Raw genomic sequence first — 18,551 nt, forward strand, 5'->3', positions numbered from 1 at the left:
CTCCCTCCCTCCCTCCCTCCCTCCCTCTTTCTCTTTCTTTCTGTCTCTCTCCTAAGACAGGGTTTCTCTGTAGCCCTGGCTGTCCTGGAACTCACTCTGCAGACCAAGCTGGCATTGAACTCAGAGATATGCCTGCCTTTGTCTCCTGAGTGCTGGGATTAAAGAAACGTGTGTGACACCACCTCCTGGCTTCCAGATCAACTTTTAATATGTTCCTTTCTTATCTAGACAACATAGTTTTGAGGTCCTTCCATTCTATTTTTTCCTTCTTATTTTCAATAAAAGATTTGGTAAAAAAGATAGCAATAACTATGCCATAACCTATAACTATGCCATAACTATCAAGTCTTTTATTGGATATTTTCTTTATTTACATTTCAAATGTTATCCCTAGTTACCTCCCCTTTGAAATCCCCTATCCCTTCTCTCCTCCCCCTGCTTCAATGAGGGTGTTCTCATACCCACCCATCTACTCCTGTCTTCTCACCCTTGAATTCCCTTACACTGAGGCATCGAGCCTTCACAGCACCAAGGGCCTCCCTCCCATTGATGCCTGACAAGGCCATCCTCTGCTACATATGTGGCTGGAGCCATGGGTCCCTCCATGTGTACTCCTTGGTTGGTGGTTTAGTCCCTGGGAGCTCTGGGGGGTCTGGTTGATTGATATTGTAGTTCTTCCTATGGGGTTACAAACTCCTTTAGCTCCTTCAGTCCTTTCTCTAACTCCTCCATTGGGACCCCATTGGGGACCCCATGCTCAGTCCAATGGTTGACTGCAAGTCTCCCCTCTGTATTTGTCAGACTCTGGCAGAACCTCTCAGGAGACAGCTGTATCAAGCTCCTGTCAGCATGCACTTCTTGGTATCCACAATAGTGTCTCCGTTTGGTGACTGTATATGGGATAGCTCCCCAGGTGGGGCAGTCTTTGGATGGTCTTTCCTTCAGTCTCTGCTCCACACTTTGTCTATGTATTTGATCCTGTATTTTGTTCCCCTTTCTAAGAGAGACTGAAGCACTCACACTTTAGTCATCTTTCTTCTTGAGCTTCATGTGGTCTGTGAATTGTATGTTGGGTATTCTGAGCATTTGGGCTAATAATATCCACTTATCAGTGAGTGCTTACCATGTGTGTTCTTTTGTGATTGGGTTACCTCACTCAAGATGATATTTTCTAGCTCCATCGATTTGCCTAAGAATTTCATGAATATAGAAAAGTCCTTTCCCAGAGCATAGTGTGAGAATCCTGTAATCCGTTTTTTTATAATGTCCTTTTCCCATCTGAAGCCTTGTGAGTACAGTCTTCACTGGGTGACTTTGTGCAGATATTCTAGTCACTGAAGCTCCTGTTAGATCAACTGTTGTGCTTACAGCATCCTTGGACTTCTCTAGCCTGCATCTCCAAACTCCCTACCAACATAGAAGTTCCAATGAGCTAAGAACTGCACGATCAGGTTCAATCACATTAATGACAGTTTAGAGGGAAACACATTTATTTGACTTACAGTTTTTTAGTGTTCAGTCCATTATGGTGGGGAAGGCATGGCACTCTGTTCATGCCATGTTGGGCCTGTACTAGAGCAAGAAGTGGCCAGAGATACCCTAAGGACTCATCTCCAGTGGCCCGCCATCCTCACCTAGCTTCTGCTTCCTAAAGCCTCCAGAATCTCTTAAAGAAAACAGTGCCACTAGCTAGGGATAATGTGTTCAAGTCATGAACCCATGGGGGACATAGAATCAGATCATAGAATTAGCTAGGAATAAAGTATTATCAGGGACAGTGAGATGGGCCCTATGGCCTCCACATGTGTATGCCTTCCTAATATAAAAACATAAAATCTTTAACAAATACATTTTTTGTGTTATTCTTGCCTATATTAGTATTGCTGTTAACAGAGATATAAGTTTGGTTAATATAATTTAATTTATGTGGCAGCCTAACTCCTGAAATGTAATTTTCTTAGTATTTACTTCTCTCTGATATAACTTATGCTGTTTATAGAAATGTTAGAGATATGTGCATGGTACATTTGTGTGACATCCCTGCTTGGAGGTCAAGAGAGTCATCATTCACAGAGTGTAATCTGTGTCACTTGTCTTTTGTGATGACTGTGTTCTTCTTTTTTAGGTGAAACAGTTAATATTGGAGATGTGTCCTACAAGCTGAAAACTCCCAAGAATCCAGAACTTGTCCCACAGAACTACAGTAAGAAATGTTATTTGTGAATGAATATATTTGAGAATTTCATTGTGGGCATTAAAGAACATATATAAGTTAGAGTGGCTGGTGTAAACCCAGGGTGCCCTCATCAGTTTCGTGCTGGTCTGTACTACACAGTGTTTGTCTTGTCTTCTGTCGTGGACTTTGGAGTGGGGAAGCCTGTGTGAGGCATCCCTCTCCTCACTTGTAGCACAAGTGTCCATGTGCATCACATACTGTTGTATGAACATCAAGATCACTCTCATCACCTCTAAACATCTCGTGTCTCTGCTTCTCCCTGCACTGTTCTCTTCTCTGCCATCATAAGTCAGTTGTACTTATTTTTTAGCTTTATAAAAAATAGTATCATTATGATATGTATAAGTGTAAGTCTATATGTATTTATGTTTGTGTATGTGTGTATATTTATGTGTGTGTTCATGTTTGTGTATGTTTGTATGCTTATATATGTGTATATATATGTGTGTGTATATGCATGATTGTATGTGTGTGCATGTTTGTATATATATGTGTATGTTTGTGTATGTATATATGTGTACATGTGTGTATATGTATTTGGTTTCTTTCCATTAAGAAGATGAATTTGAAGTTCATCCATTTTGTTGAACCTATCTATTGTTTTATTGAAATTTAATCCATACACTATATAGATCACATTAAAAAAGGTTTATTTTATGTGTATGTCTGAGCATATGCATGTGCCTTTAGAGGGCAGAAGAACATTAGATCCCCTGGAATTAGAGTTATAAGTGATCGTGATATCTGTGTTGGGTCTGAATCTGGATCTTCTAAAAAAGTAGTGACTGATTTTAACTACTGAGCCCTCTTTCCAGCCCCAAAGTCTACTCTTTTAAATAACCATTTAGTGCAACCAGTATTTATCATAGTAAAAGACCAAACCTCAACAATAGGGTCTGAGAAAGTTCAGAAAACCAGCCAAGAAAACAGTGAAAGCAGCTGGAAAGGCTGGAAACAAACACTGCTCAGAGAAGTTTTCTAGCATGGTAGGAGGCAAAATCCCTTTTAAGAGAGAAGGAAGCCTGTGAGTTAACCATAGGCAGGTGCTGGAGCTGCCTCAAGGTCTCTGTTGGACTGCAGACTGAATGAGTGCACAGTAGCAGCAGCTTCTCCCAAGCATAGCACAGTTCCAGAGAGAGCCAGACAGCCCAATGCAGGTCCACAGGAGAAAATCCCGCAATTGCCTAGAGAAAGGGTCTGACTCTGAAGTGGGTGGAGTTTTAGTGACCCAACAATAGCACCTGCTAGACCAAACTAAGGGGGTGGAGTTAGTCACAGACACAAGCTGGCCTTAGAAGCCTGCAGATTTCCCCAGAGCTAAAGTGAGACTGAAAAGCTCCAAACTTCTGAACTAGTAAAGTATTATTAAAATAATAAAAGAGAAACAAAATTGGGTCTAATCCATAGAAAAAATATTTTAAAATCGATAAAATGAATCCTTAAAGAGAGAATTTAATACATTTAAAGAACTAAGACACATAAAGATGAGAGGCACAATGACGGAGCTTTTGGATTCTACATTATGCCATTTTGGATGGTTTAAGTAGAGAAACAAAAGAGGGATAAGTGACTTAATTGGACAAGCCTTAGAAGAAAAATTAGAAAAATTTATAAATAAGAAATAGGAATAAAGAATATAATACAGATACAAGAAGAAAAATATGAAAAATGGCCTTAGAAAAAATTAGAAAAATTTATAAATAAAATTCAGGAAGCTATTAAGATAAAGACAGAGGATTAATAAGGCCTACAGCACTACTGTCTTAGTTAGGGTTTCTGTTTCTGTTAAGAGACACCATAACCAAGGAAAAGATTTAATTGGTGCTGGCTTACAGGTTCTGAGGTTCAGTTCATTATCATCATGGCGAGAAGTATGGCAGTGTGCAGACAGGCATGGCATTGGAGGAACTGAAAGTTCTGCGTCTTGTTCCAGATGCAAACATGAGAAGACTAACTCCCACGTGGCTAGGTGGAGGTTCTCATAGCCCACTTCCACAGTGACACACTTCTTCTAACACGGCCACACCTACTCCAACAAGGCCATGCCTCCTAATAGTGCCACTCCCTGGGCCAAGCATATTCAAACCACCACATTCCACACCCTGGCCCCCATAGGCTTGTTCAAACATGGGGGCCAATACCTAAACATAGCATAATTACATTTACATATATAAATAATTACATAGCAACATACATTCAGTCCAGCTTCAAAAGTCTCCATAGTCTATAGCAGTCTCCACAATGTTCAAAGTTCAAAGTCTTTTCTGAATGTCAGTCTCTTAAGTGTAATCCCCTATGAAATCAAAATCAAGCAACATACCTCCAACACACAAGATATTTAATACCATCCAAAATTCCATAACAAGGAAATACTGGACGAAAGCAACACAAAAAAACCAGCTGGGCAAACTCCAAATTCTACAGACATGAAAATGTCTCTAGCTAGGACTTCAGCTAAGCATAGCCAGTCAGTCTTGTTGTCTACAGATGCCTCAGAACTTATCATGCCATTCTTTCAAATGGCATAGATTAAAAAAAAATTACAGTTCGGTTATACAGTCCAGACTGACTTATAAAGAAAGATAACTTACCTGCTCAAACAGAGAGTAGGATGTCATATTTAGTTAAATTGTATACACTGCACATTCCATGCTTGTGTAAATGCAAACATGTGTATTACCTCTAAAAGCTTATATGTACACAGAGAAAAGCAACCAGACAAGCAGCCCTGACAAGGTTCACCCTTGGGGATGCTGAGAAGGATGCTGAGACATATTTACTCTACCATCCTGCCATATCTCATCTCAGACTGCTTTCATAGCTGTTTCATCGAAACTTCCAAAACAGCTTCAAAGAAAGCTGCCAACCTCAACTAGTCTAGCCTTCCAGACTGTTCCAGCCAAGATTTCATTTAAGCACTGAAAATCGGACAGAAAAATGTTACAGTTAACTTTCTTAAGACTAACTAATATCCCAGTTTTCTTGCCTTCCCCCACAAAAGGACAAACTATGCCCCTAATCAGAAGGAAGGAATTTTAAGAGAGTGATGCCTCATTCCAAAAAGGCAGGATGGACGGTTTTTGGTCATTCATTGGGTTATGATCATCATTCAAGGGGAGTTGATTGCAAGTTGTTAAAAGGTCTTGGTCAGGGAGGAAACAAAATAAGGGAGGTTAGATTCAGAGATTTCTTTTTTTTTCTTCCTTCTGTCCTTCTTATTCTAAGGGGAAGTGAGGAGTGGAGAAGGGATACAACGAAGAAAGGAGGGATATAGAAATTATAGTATAAAAGGGCAAATTATTGTTTCCACTTTTAAATCAAAGAACATCAACAAGGCAAAGATTGTAACATTGGTGTAGACTTTGTGCAGTGATACAGTTGTAAGGTTATATTTTGCTCTATACTACTATGCAATTCTTAAAAATGCCATGTGAAGTTCTAGTCCTTTTAAAAGCTTCTACTACAAACTGTTTAGGTCAATTAAGGAATCTAAGTTAGTAGTCACACAAACTTACATTCATGTTAGATTCTAGTTTAGTTAATTACAGAAATATGCTTCTAGGTTGAATAGATAGTAAATTGCTAGAAACAAACAATTCAAATACAGTATAGACAGATAGATGGTCTCACAAACTTTAGAGATCTACAGAATTTAAAGATCTTTCATTAATAAGAGGCTTTTTTGACAATAAGACAGGTCTGCTTCTAACAGCTCCCCTATTCTGCTTCAGTGAAGATGGTGAGCATTGAAAAATCTCCTTATGAGTTTGCTTCTTGAGTGGCAAGCTAGCCATTGTTGGGGAACCCTGCTATTAAGGTAGCAGTATTTCCATGACCAAATGACTTTCTGAGCTTGGCACAAAATGGGGGACTCTCTTTTTCAGCAGGGCTTCCTGTCCTACCTCTGGAGAGTGTCCTTGAACACAGATATCTGGCCTTGTCTGAAAAGTGACCTTTTACAGAGCTCTCTGCCAGACTGCATAACTCAGTACACAAGTCCCATTCTGGCTTCCCACCTGCATGATAATTAGATGCTGTATTATAACCAATCAGCTCTTCCAGCTCACTTGATGCTATGACCAATTAGCCCTTTCCCCTCATCCTCCTATAAAAGCCCGTATACCCTATCTCTGAAATGATAAAGTATACTTGTCTCCCTGCAGCAGTCTCCCTCCAGAGGTCATTTCGTTATACTCATGGCCCTGTGAACCCTGCTTCTCTCCCCTGCTCTCTTTGTCCCCTCGGGCTGGTGGCCAACATTATCTGAGGAGAAAAGTAGGTGACAAGCCACTGGACAAGAAACTGCCCGTGTCTCAGCTCATGATAGCATGCTCTCCAAACTGGACAGTTGAGATGCAGGGAAGTTGATTGCCAATCTTTGCCAAGACAGGGTAAGCAGTCTTTCATATTTCCTGCTTTACAGAAAAGTCTGTCAGATATTCTAGGCCAGAAGGCTGAAGATGAGGCTCCAGTGACTCAGAGAAGTTTTGGAGGACTTGAGGCAGACAGCTTTCTCTGCCATTTTTACAGTTATGGAAGCTGCCTGCACTTCCTGCATACTCAGCTAATGTTTACTTCTTCTCAAGTCTCTGATGGCGTTGAAGGCTAGATAGTTACAGTCTCACAATTAACCTTAAGTTGTTTAGGATTTAGGAAAGTGTTTTAATGTCCAAGATGTTTCTATGTTGGTAATGCAAGTTACAATAGAAACTGATTTAGGTACAGAACTTGAAATTCATCAAGATAGGATAGATAATGGAATATTTTCTCCAAGATTGCCAAATACATAGGAACTGGACATTGTACATGTAATCTTACCTTATAGTTTTATAATTGTTGCTGTTTATTATTGAAAGAGAACTAGCCTTTTATTGGGCTCAAAGGAGGAAATGTAGAGAATCTCTTGTGTATTGTATGGAAGCATCACCTATCAACAAAAAGCTGATTAGCCAATGAGCTGAGGCAGGAAATAGGAGGTGATTGTTCCGGTAGAGAGAGAGGAACTTGGGAATAGAGTCAGGCATGGGAAGAGATTCACCCTGAACTCTGAGGGTGAAACTGAGAAGGAACCAGTCATGTGGCACTCATAGAATAGAATAAATGAGTTAATTAAGTTATGAGCTATTTGGGGAACTAGCTCAAGCTACGGCCTAGTCATTTATTCATATATAATTAAGTCTGGAGTGTGGGTGGAGTGAGCTTCTCTGCTCATGGTTATAGTTCAGATCAGTGCTTACTTATACACACACACACACACACACACACACACACACACAAGTCTGGGTTTGGGTGATAGTGTAGCCAATAAAGGGATAGCCATGCAAGCATGAGATGAGAACCAAGTTTGTTTCTCAGAACCCATATTAAAAAAAACACTGACTGTAGTATCATGTGTTTGTAATTTCAGCACTGGTGAGGCAGAGACAGGCTGATATGCTACCCTCACTTAACTGGTGTGTTTCAGATGAAATAAAAGATCCTGTTTCATAAACCAAGAACAAAAATTCCTCTGGCTTCCTTCCACAAGCATACACACACACACACACACACACACACACACACACTCTAAGCCACAGAAACATGCAATCACCAAAAAAATGTTCATTATCTGCTTTATCATCAGTGTTTTATGAAGTTGTCTCTTAAGGCAGTAGAAGAAAGGACAGCATGTTTATGTTGTCTTCATATTTACCAATGCAGTTTCCGTTACTAATTGTCTGTTTCTTTGGATGAATTTGAATTGCTATCTAGTGAGCATTTATATGGGCCTGAATGTACTTGTACTGCAGTTTATCTATGGATAAATGCTCTTGTTTTTGTTACCTTGAAATATCCTAATTTCTTCTTCATGTTTTGAAGAATAGTTTCACCAGATACAGATTTCTCAGTTGACAGTTTCTTTTGCGAATTTTTTGCGATGTTATCTTGGTGCTTCTAGCCTTCCTGATTTCTGGTGAGGAATTGGTTCTAATCTCACCAGTAACTCCTCTTACTCTACAAGTTATTTGTCATTCTTCTCCTTCGTAGAAAGAGTCATCTTGGCTTTTCATAGTTTGACTTGGACCATTTGTCCAGCAAAGGTTCCTGCCTGGTCTGCAGTGTGAGTGTGTTTATGGGAAAATGGAATCTTTAAAAGATGGAGCCTTGGCACTGACAAGGATTTGTTTTAAAAAGACCCAGACTTGCCCTTCCCCACTGTTTGTCTTCCCCATATCATTGATTTCTGTGTCTCACATCCTCCTACCGTGATGCTTCAGGTATTTGGTTATAACAATGGAAACCTGACTTAATACAGTGTTTATTAGGTGCTAATTTCCATGTTTACCATTTCAAACTTTATTAGACTTCTTGTATATTGGTAATGCTTTCAACCATATCTTCCCCTGCTCTTCTTCTCTAGAATTGTCATTATTGGTATGCTGATAGACTTCATAACTCCTATCAGCATCTGAGACCATTTCTCCTTCTCATTGCTGTTTCTGGACTGGATTATATAGGTTCGTCTGTCTTCAGGTTTGCCTTCTGCATCCCTTCAAGGATCTTTACATCAGATGATTCCATTACTTGCTCACATCTGCTTCCTTGCCTGTCTAGTTAATTTTTCCCTTTACTTACTGTAGCTTTCAAGTTCATAGATTCTGTTGGGAGTTTTAAAATTATTTTTATCTATTGACATTCATTGTTTGATGGCACAGTGATGTCATGCTGTCCTTTAATTCTTTGCACAGCTTCTTTTAGTTCTTAGAACTAAATAGCCAGTTGCTGGTTGTCCTAGTTTGCTTTCTACTGCTGTGTAAACACCATGACCAAAAGTAGCTTAGGGAGCTAAGTGTTTGTTTTATCTTCCAACTTTCAGGTCACCGTCAATCTGAGGGCAGGATCTCAAGATAAGAATCTAGAGGCTGAAACTGAAGCAAGAACTGTTGATGAATGGTGCTCACTAGCTTGCTCTGCCTGTTCTTTTACCACACAGAACCACTTGCCCAGAGTCTGGCCAACAGTGAACTGGTCTTCCTACAGCACCCACGAATCAAGAGAATGCCCCACAGGTTTGCTTACAGGCCAGCCTAATGGAGGCACTTCTCAAGGGTCTGTCCTCCCAGGTGGCTCTAGTGCGTGTCAAGTTGAGAAGAATTAGCAGCAGACATGTCTATTAAGCGTCTGTCTGTTCTGTCTACCACTGAGAACAGTTCCAGACCCCTCAGACAGCTTTCTTTGACTTTAAATCCACAGCCAAGCCAGGGATTTCCCATTTCCTTGTTCTAGTAGCTTCTGTTGTTGAAAGTGTACAGTTAAAGTAATGTGGCAGCTGTGGAAAACAATCTTATCTGTAGGATTTGTTGTTGCTGCTCTAAGTGACTTCACTTAGCTCTTTATCTGAATCATGTATTCTTTGTCACCCTCAGTTATTAAGGTTTCCTTTTAGTATAGTGGTCACCTCATAGTCCCACAGATTCTTAAATGCCTTGAAATAACAATCCTCTTGGTCTTTACTGAGAGATTTTTTGTTGTGAGCATAGCATGTTAGAAATAAGTTGGCATGTTTGCATCTTTCTACAAAGTCAGAATTTATTGATTAACAAGAAAATCCACAAGCTGAATCCATCTCATTGGCATTAATTCTCCCAGTGCTACTGAATTCACTTGATGGCCGTGGTCATTGGCAATCACGGGTTCTTTAACTGCATTATCAGTTATATTACTTCTGAGATTACACATTACAGTTCATACAGTTGTGTGTGTGTGTGTGTGTGTATGTCAGAATGGTGAGAAAGGACTAAGGAGGCTGTAGAGTTCAAACTGCCTGAACTGAAAGCAGAGACCGAGAGCTCAGTCGTAGGCAAGAACAGTGTCTGGAGAGCCAGATAAGAACTTTGGCACATTGCAAGCACAAACGTGTTCAGAGCAGAGTTGTCACATGCAGGGGCAAGCCAGGTTTGAATGTCAGTTTCAAGGGGTCTACATACCATGGGGAGAAAGTGTTGGAGCTTGGGGACAGAGGTGAAGGTCTTTGCTGTGGCCATTCTAGTTGAAGCTTGTGAGAACACCCAGGGGAGACTCTGTGTGCTGCTGTATCTGAGTGTTTGGGAGCCAGGTGGGACAGGACTTTCCAGTCCCAGGAGTGGGAGTTACACCTGGTGTGGCTGATAAGCACAAGTGTTGGCTGTTTTCAGATATAATTTGGCTGTGTCTTTGAATCCCTCATTTAACTTGAGAAGTCCATATTTTATTTGTGGGGATGTTCGCCATCAGTCTGTGCCATGGCAGAGCCAGACAGATGGTGGTTGTTTACTCACATAAACAAGATACTGAGCTAGTCTGCCTCAACATTTGCTCTCAAAATCTAGCCAACTGCTTGTGCTGATTAGTTTTTGTCAACTTGACACAAATTAGAAAGAATCCCCTGGGAAGAGGCAACCTCAATTACGGAAGTGCCTCCATCAGACTGGCTTGTAGGCAAGTCTGTGGAGATTTTATTTTTTGTTTTTAAGTTAATGACTGATGTAGGAGGGTCCAGCTCACTGTGAATGATGGGCAGGTGATCCCGTGTTACATAAGAAAGGAGACTGAACAATCCACAGAGAGCAAGCCAGTAAGCAGCATTCCTTCATGGCTTCTACTTCAGTTCCTCCCGTGACTTCCCTTAATGATGGAGTGTGACATCAAAGTGTGGGCTGAAGTAGACCCTTTCCCCTCTAGGCTGGTTTATCAGAACAACAGAAAACAAACCAGGACAATGCTGTTTGAAAAATGGAGTTACTCAAGGCAAGACACAGCAATCTCATAAGATAAGGAATGACTTAGGACAGTTCAGGGCACGGTCTCTGCACCTTTGCTGAGCACCAGAACATGCATCCACTCTAGAGATTCCTCACCTTGATTGTCAGTGTGTCTTTACCTGCTGTTTATGCAGATCCTCAGGGCCAGCCACGAGGAAGAAATCAGATCTTCCTAGTATTTGCCTGCATGTATGCTTGGACGTGTAGGTTTCTAAGCATATACTGGAGCCTTGGGTGAACATCTGTTTCTTAGTTTTTAACATTTTTTAACTCTAATTGATTTCTCCGCTGCAGGCAGCTAATGTTAAATAACTGTTGCTGATTTTTTTGGAGAGGGTGGTAACCACAGTATTATTTCTACACAATGAGCTTTGAGTAGATTAAGTAAGGACAAATTCAGAGAATAAACATTGCAGAGCACTACCAGACCGGCCAGGGGATAATTCTCTGGGAATGGGCTTTTGGGGACACTCCAGCCTATTTTGGCGCCTTCAGTGGCTGCTGGTGTTTGCTGTGATGTGATGGTAGGTGGCTGGTGTGCTAGATACCCATAGAGTCTGGGTGAATGGCTGGGCTGGAATAAGGGCAAGTTGAAAACACCACCAAACTCGTTTTTAACAAGGCTGTTCTGTTTTCCTTGGATTAATGTCTGTCAGAAGATTGAAAGCCTTTTGTTAATTTCTGGAGTTTTGGAAGAATTTACTTGGGTAACTTTAGTGTTCTCATTTGTTTTTTACATGGAGAGATGAATTTTCAGAAGTCCTTTCTCTGTTTTTCTAGTAATAGGAGGTTACTAGGATTGAGCTCTCTCCTGGTTTGTTTGCTTTTCCCTGAGGAGTAATGAGGTACATGGTATTTTTCTATTACTTACTGGCCATTTTCATATCTCCACTTATGAAATGCTTGCTAAAACCATTTACCCATTTGAAGATATTGAGTTGTTTGCCTTTTAAAATTAATTTCCATGATGTTCTCATATATATTGTGGCTACAGATCCCATGACTATGTGTGTTTACCTTTGCTTAGTCATCATTACCTTGGTTGGTAGATATTTAATTATATTAGATTCATTGTTTGTTGTTTCTTTGACTTCTGCTTTGTGTTTGTGATATTTATGCCCTCTTCTAAGAAATTTATAATTCTGTTTTATTTCATCTCAGTTTGGAGATTGGTTTGTCATCTGCTCTCGTTTTGCTATGTCGCTCAGGCTTTGATCCTCCACCTCAGTCTCCTGACATCTGAGCCTGCGAGTGTATTAGCACCCAGCTGGCGCAGAGCTGTCAGAAGACAGGCTTCACTCTTCTTTCTGTAGCTTTAGACGCTACAGTGATGATCCATTCCTTACTCCCAACATTGCAGCTCTCTACTTACATTATATGTATGTGTGTGTGTGTGTGTGTGTGTGTGTGTGTGTGTGTGTGATACAATAGGTGGCTGGGTACTCACATGCCACAGAGCATCTTTAGAAGTGAAAACTTTGTGGGAGTTGGTTTTCTCCTGCTGTGTGGGGCCTGAGGATTGGACTCAGATTATTAGGGTTGTATCAAGTGCCTTTATTTACTGAGCCCAGAAACAGCTTCAAAAATTAATTAAATTAATTAAAAGAATTACCTTATGTGTATGGGTGTTTTGTCTGTTTGAATGCCTGTGCAACACTCATGTATCTGGTGCCTGTAAATGCCAGAGAAGGGCTTTGGAGCCCTCGGCTTTGCCACAGCTTGTTGCAGCTGATTGTGAGCCACCATGGGGTGCTGGTAATCAAAGCAGGGTCCTCTGCAGGAGCATGTGGCACAGGGAACCACAGAGCCAGCTCATCAGCCTCCAGAAACAGCTCTGCACTCTTGATTCTCTCTTCCTTTCTTGTGCATTCATTATTTCATTTCTTCTAAGAATTACTATTTCTTTCTTTATTTTTACCTCAGTTTCTTTTTCTTTTCTTTTCTTTTCTTTCTTTCTTTCTTTCTTTTTCTTTTTTTTTAAAGCATAGAATAGAGTTTATTCAGGGCATGGGGAGGGGAGCCAGGAGGGTAGTAGAGGCAGAGAGAGAGAGAGAGAGAGAGAGAGAGAGAGAGAGAGAGAGAGAGAAGTGGAGGCTGGCCATGACCATGTGGAGAGAGGGGGAAGGAAAGGAGGAGGGGCAAGGGGACAGAGACAAGCTGAGGGCAAGGCAAGGCAAGAGGGCAAGAGTGGAAGAGCTTTACCTCAGTTTCTTTTCTTATTCTAGCCCCACAAACCCTGGTGGGCCAAAGGCAGTGTCGCTTTGCTTTATAGCTACCACAGTTTGGTATTGGGGGAATTGTGGTTGCCCTTTATTACTGGATTCTGTACACTGTAGCTCTGCTCTCACTTCATCCTGTTACTCTGCCTCTAGAGGCCATTTCAGTGAAGGCCAAATATGTCTCTAAGGGATTTACAGTCTGTTAGTGATAAAGAAATAATTATAAAATACATTTCCTCTAGATTTGAGTTTGGTTTTGTCACAGCTTGTTTGATTGTAGGCCTTTCAAATAAACTTCCATTTAAGGAACTGCTACTGTGCACTGTTTAAAAACCCAAGTGCCTGAGGAAAATTTTTGTCATGTCTTCTGTCCCATCTCTGCTATCAGTGGGCTGTTGACTTGCAGTAAGGAAAGGTCTTGCATGCTTCTAGAGGACAACCCTTAGCTAGTGCCCAGTGTCTGGATCCTAATGTGCATTCCTGTGTGCTTGCGCTTGAATGTCTGGTGGGAGGAGTCAGTGGGCAGCCTCAGGTGTTTCTTTGGCTGGGAGGCCTTAGTGTGTGCATTCTCCTTCTTACCAGCTCCTGTGTGGCCGTTTGTAAATTCTTATAAAGCCAGATTGTTTCTCCTAACATATCCACAGCAGATTACCTCTCCTCCTGTCATTTCACCAGGGATGAAAGTTAGCTGTGGGTCTCTCCTGTCCTTGTGAGGATTCATTTTTTTCTTCCCAGAATTTAGATTTAGTTCCTTGACTTATTTGCTCTCTCTCTCTCTGTCTCTTTCTCTCTGTCTCTCTCTCTCAAAGATTTTTTTCTGTGTGTATATGCCATATGGAAACACTACAAGTTCTTCTGAGGCCAGAGAGGGCATTGACTCCCCTGGATCTGCACTTACAGGCAGTTGTGAGCTGTTTTCGTGAGTTCTGGGAGCTGAACCTGGGTCCTGTGTCAGAGCAGCCAGTGCTCCTAACCACTGAGCCGTCTTTCCATTTCTTTGTATTCTTAACTGTGTGATGAGTTTCAAGAAACTGTGATTTTATAACTATCTATCTATCTATCTATCTATCTATCTATCTATCTATCTATCTAGGTGAACTGTTTTGTTCTGGTAGTTAGGCTGATGTGAAATTCTCTTGCATCTTTTCATACTATCAGTAGGTGTCAGGAACATTTATTTTTAATGTTCATTATTAAATTGCTGTGTCTGAGTGCATTATTGTAACAGACGGCTTTTTCTTTTCTAGAGGTAAAACTAGTGACATAATTTCTTCAACAAATTGTAATACACGTCTGCAGAAAAATTAAGAAAATAAACCTGTGATACCTTACACGCATTGAGTACAAGATCAAGTGGGGAAAAAAGATAATGACCTTTGGTTTCTGCGTCTTTTTTTTTATTATTATGAATGTAGCTGGGGAATAATGCACCTTCTTGGTAGAAAATAGGAAAATTTGTGTAGTTCAGGTCTCAGAGAAATGGTTGCTGAGGGTGAAGAGTGTGCTTAAAAATTCGGCCTTGCTACATTTAGCCAAATTCTGAGTCTCCTCAGCTCTATGGAGAGGGAGTCCGTAGCAGGTACAGGTTCCTCTGTAGTTGGAGGGCTTAGTGTTCACATTCTTCTTCCCAGCCCCCATGTGGCCATTTCTATGTCAGTTGAAAATCCTGAATCTACTGACAAGTGTCCCCCGGAGTCTGACATCTCCTGCCTGGAGAGCAGCAGTGTGGGGATTAGTAAAGGTTAGTACCTTGTTAAGACACACGCTAAAAATACTCCTGTCTTCAGTTATTTTTTAAAACAAAAATCTGGGCAGGGGTGACTGCAATTATGCTCTAAAGTGTTGCTAAACAACACACTCTCTGTGGTTGCTGAAACCAGCAGAGCAGTAGAGCAGCCACTGTAATGTTCTTCCTCACACACTCCATATGTCACCATTTCACAGAACCCTTATGGCATCATTTTTAAAGCTTGTTTGTGTCATTTGTAGCTTGCTCTTGAAATTTACCTGAAGACTTCGTAGTGGAAGTAACTGGCTAGCCTTTAGATCACTATTTGCATTTGTATGTGTTTGCTATCTGTCTGTCACTGATAGTATTCAAGCACAGTATCCTCACCTGTCACCTTTTGCATATCAAGAAGGAGGTAGCACATGTTTTCCCCAGTGGTAAATTGTTACTTGTCTCTACTGCTTTAACTGTGTCCATTTGTTAGATAAAGATGGTTAGATGTTGGACTTGGAAAGCGGGTGTGGCTAGGTCAACCAAATCTCAAGAAGTGTCTGTACAGGCAGAATGCAACAGCTAAGTGACAATCCAACAGAGACAGCGTATGATTTTGTTCACTTGTTTATTGTACTCAGATACTGTGTTTGTTTAAAATGGGAAATTACAGGTCTTTACTTTCACTGCTCTGTAATTGACAAGACATTATGTCTGTAGGTTCTGAGGAAATTTTGAAGCATTTTTGTTTTCCTTCTGGAGACTCAAAATTATATCCTTAGAAGATAGCTTATTTGGTCAAGTGCCTGCAACACAAGCATGAGAACCTGAGTTCTTTCCCGGTAACAACATAAAAGCCAGGTGTGCTCTGGAGCTCCAGTACTGGGGAGTGGGTGGAGTGGAGATAGGTGGGTTTCCTAAGCTCAGGGGCCAGCCAGGACAGCCAGGACAGCCAGGTGGTGAGGTGCAGCTTCCCAGAGACCCTGTTTCAGAATGTAAGACACCCAGCATCAACCTCCAGCCTCCATTTATGTATGTGTACACATTCACATGCAGACACACAAACAGACACTGCGCGCACACACACACACACACACACACACACACACACACACAGATAAATAACATACTTTAGAAAAGGTGATGGGTTTTTTAAAAAATAAAGTTTCATTCCTTTTTTTATTTACGCATCAGTTCAGCTTATTCTAATATTATTTTTTGTCTTTTTTGATAGCAAATATTTAAAATGGAGCATAGACTGTTGGCCCTCTGTTGTAGAAAGGTGCTTTACCAGTAATTAGTGTTAGCATTCTGTCTAAGCTCCGCCTCACAGTTACCTGGCAATTGCCAGGTAGGCCTGACCCACTATAAAAGGGGCTGCTTGCCCCCTCCTCGCTCTCTTGCTCTTTCTCTACTTCCCTTCCCTCCTCTCTCCCCTTTTCCTTCCCCCTCTCTCTCCACGTGCTCATGGCCAGCCTCTACTCCTCTACTTCTCTACTCTCTCTCACTCTCTCCCTTTCTCTGTCTTTACTTCTCTCTCAGCTCACCTCCCCATGCCCTGAATAAAAACTCTTGTGGCTGGTCCCTGGGGGGCATGAACCCCCTGAGGCACCCCCTTCCCCCATACCTGACTACACCTCCATAGAACATATCCCCCCCCCCCCCTTTATCTTTTTATAAACACAACAATTGGTCTCTCTAAAGCTTTAGTTAATAGCTGGGAAAGTCAAGCACAGGGAAGAGGCCACAGAAGACTTATGATTTGCAAAGCCCGGATTTTCTGACTTCAGTTTGATTTCCCCTTTTACCCTCTCAGACTATCTGATACTTTGAACATACACTTGTTTTTCCTTGGAATTAATCCTGTAATTGAAGGAAGCTTGATACATTGGGAAGTTCATTTGCTGCTGTTATGGTGTGGTGGTGCTGTGTATTTCTGTCCTCACCAGATTTTTAGGGCACTGAGAGACTGACTATTGGTAAAGCACCTTTCTCCATTTTAAATATTAGCTATCTAAAAGACAAAAATATTCTTAGAATAAACACGCAATAGGAAGAAGCAGAGGCAGTGTGCTGCAGTGACAGAAACCCTGTACTGCAGGAGGCACAGACCACAGGTATTCTCAAACAGAAGCCTGGAACTCCATGGCAGACTACAAGAAAGCAGCTTTGTCTTCTCACAGTGCACTTGCTCATTCCAGAACCACTAGAGATAACACATGCTGTATCCTGCAGTCACCTGTTGTCACCTCTGAGCTGTTTCTGTCTTCACAGTGTGGCACCACAGGACACCTTTCTAGTTGAGCAGCTAGCCTGGGGCCTGGCACATCACACACAGGAGTGGGGTTGCTTGTCAGGGTTTTATTATCCAGGTCTTGTCAGCTCCCGCCTTTGCCATTATAACTTCCATACAGCACCTTAGTCCCGGCCTCTCACCCGCAAGGCTTGGAGTCAGTGATTGAAGCCCTTTTGCTGTTTTGTGTGAAAACTGAATCTCAAAGCTTAGATGAAGTTGGCAGTATTTTGAAGACATTCTTTCATATTTTGTGTTTGAAGTTAAAATATTTTGTATCAAAGAAAGTATTTCTTCTAGAGCCTTTGAGGTACTGCTCTCCAGGTAACAGGTCTTCAAGAGACAACTTTAGCCCTCCTCAGAGGTACATCCTGATTCCTTGCATAATCTTGTTGCCACCTGCAGACAATGATAGTTGATGTCATTTAAGGTCACTGGACACACCAAACTTTTATCGAAGAAATTAGGCCCCACAGATACTGTTTGTAAGAATTACATACAACGTTATGTTCTCAAAATGGATTACAAGATTGTGAAGAGTGTTTTCACTCTTTATTTAGCTTATAAATAATTCAAAGGCTTGGGAAATTCATCAGTGTCATAAATGACAGAATAACATGGAGAAACAATGATTTTTGTGTCAATGTAAATAAGTCATTGCAGCTATTTGCCACTTTTAATAAATTAGTACAAAGGTTGCACAGCCCTCTGGGGAAGTATTACCTAAGCTTTTTAATAGAGGTAGAGCTTGAGGAAATGTAAAAGAAGCAAGGCTTCCAGTGCTTAGGGTCTTCTTTGTTTAGTTATGCTAAACGTACTCGTTACAGTGTCATACATGTATATAACACGTTCTGTCATGCTCATCATCCCAACCGCTCATATCCCCCCAATCCCCCAAGCCCTTCCTCTTTCCAACGAGTCCCCCTCCCACTCTGGTGTCTTTTTTTGTTTGTTTGTTAGTTTTGAAACCCACTGAGTTTAACTAGGGCCATTCTCATCCACAGGGATATAGAGCTATGAGTGTTAGCATTCAGTCTAAGCTCCACCCCACAGTTACCTGGGAACAGCCAGGTATGCCTGACACACTATAAAAGGGGCTACTTGCCTCCTCCTCTCTTGCTCTCTTGTTCTGTCCTCTTGTCCCTCCACCCCCCCCCCCCATGCTCATGGCCAGCCTCTACTTCTCTTCCCTCTCCCTCTCCCTCTCCCTCTCCCTCTCCCTCTCCCTCTCCCTCTCCCTCTCCCTCTCCCTCTCCCTCTCCCTCCCCTTCCCTCTCCCCTCCCCCTTCCCCTCCCCTCCCCC

At 41.5% G+C, this 18,551-nt stretch overlaps 1 protein-coding gene across 1 annotated transcript in view; it reads left to right on the top strand.

The window, feature by feature from the left end:
- The window catches only part of Vwa8 (von Willebrand factor A domain containing 8), a 315,245-nt gene that overhangs the window by 14,743 nt on the left and 281,951 nt on the right, over nt 1–18,551 (top strand). The window contains exon 2 of the mRNA XM_028752706.1: nt 2,126–2,203. Coding sequence (XP_028608539.1) covers nt 2,126–2,203 — 78 coding nt within the window. The remainder of the gene's footprint in view (nt 1–2,125; nt 2,204–18,551) is intronic.

This window comes from Grammomys surdaster, unplaced genomic scaffold (assembly GCF_004785775.1).
Source record: "Grammomys surdaster isolate TR1022 unplaced genomic scaffold, NIH_TR_1.0 125934, whole genome shotgun sequence".
Lineage (NCBI taxonomy): Eukaryota > Metazoa > Chordata > Mammalia > Rodentia > Muridae > Grammomys > Grammomys surdaster.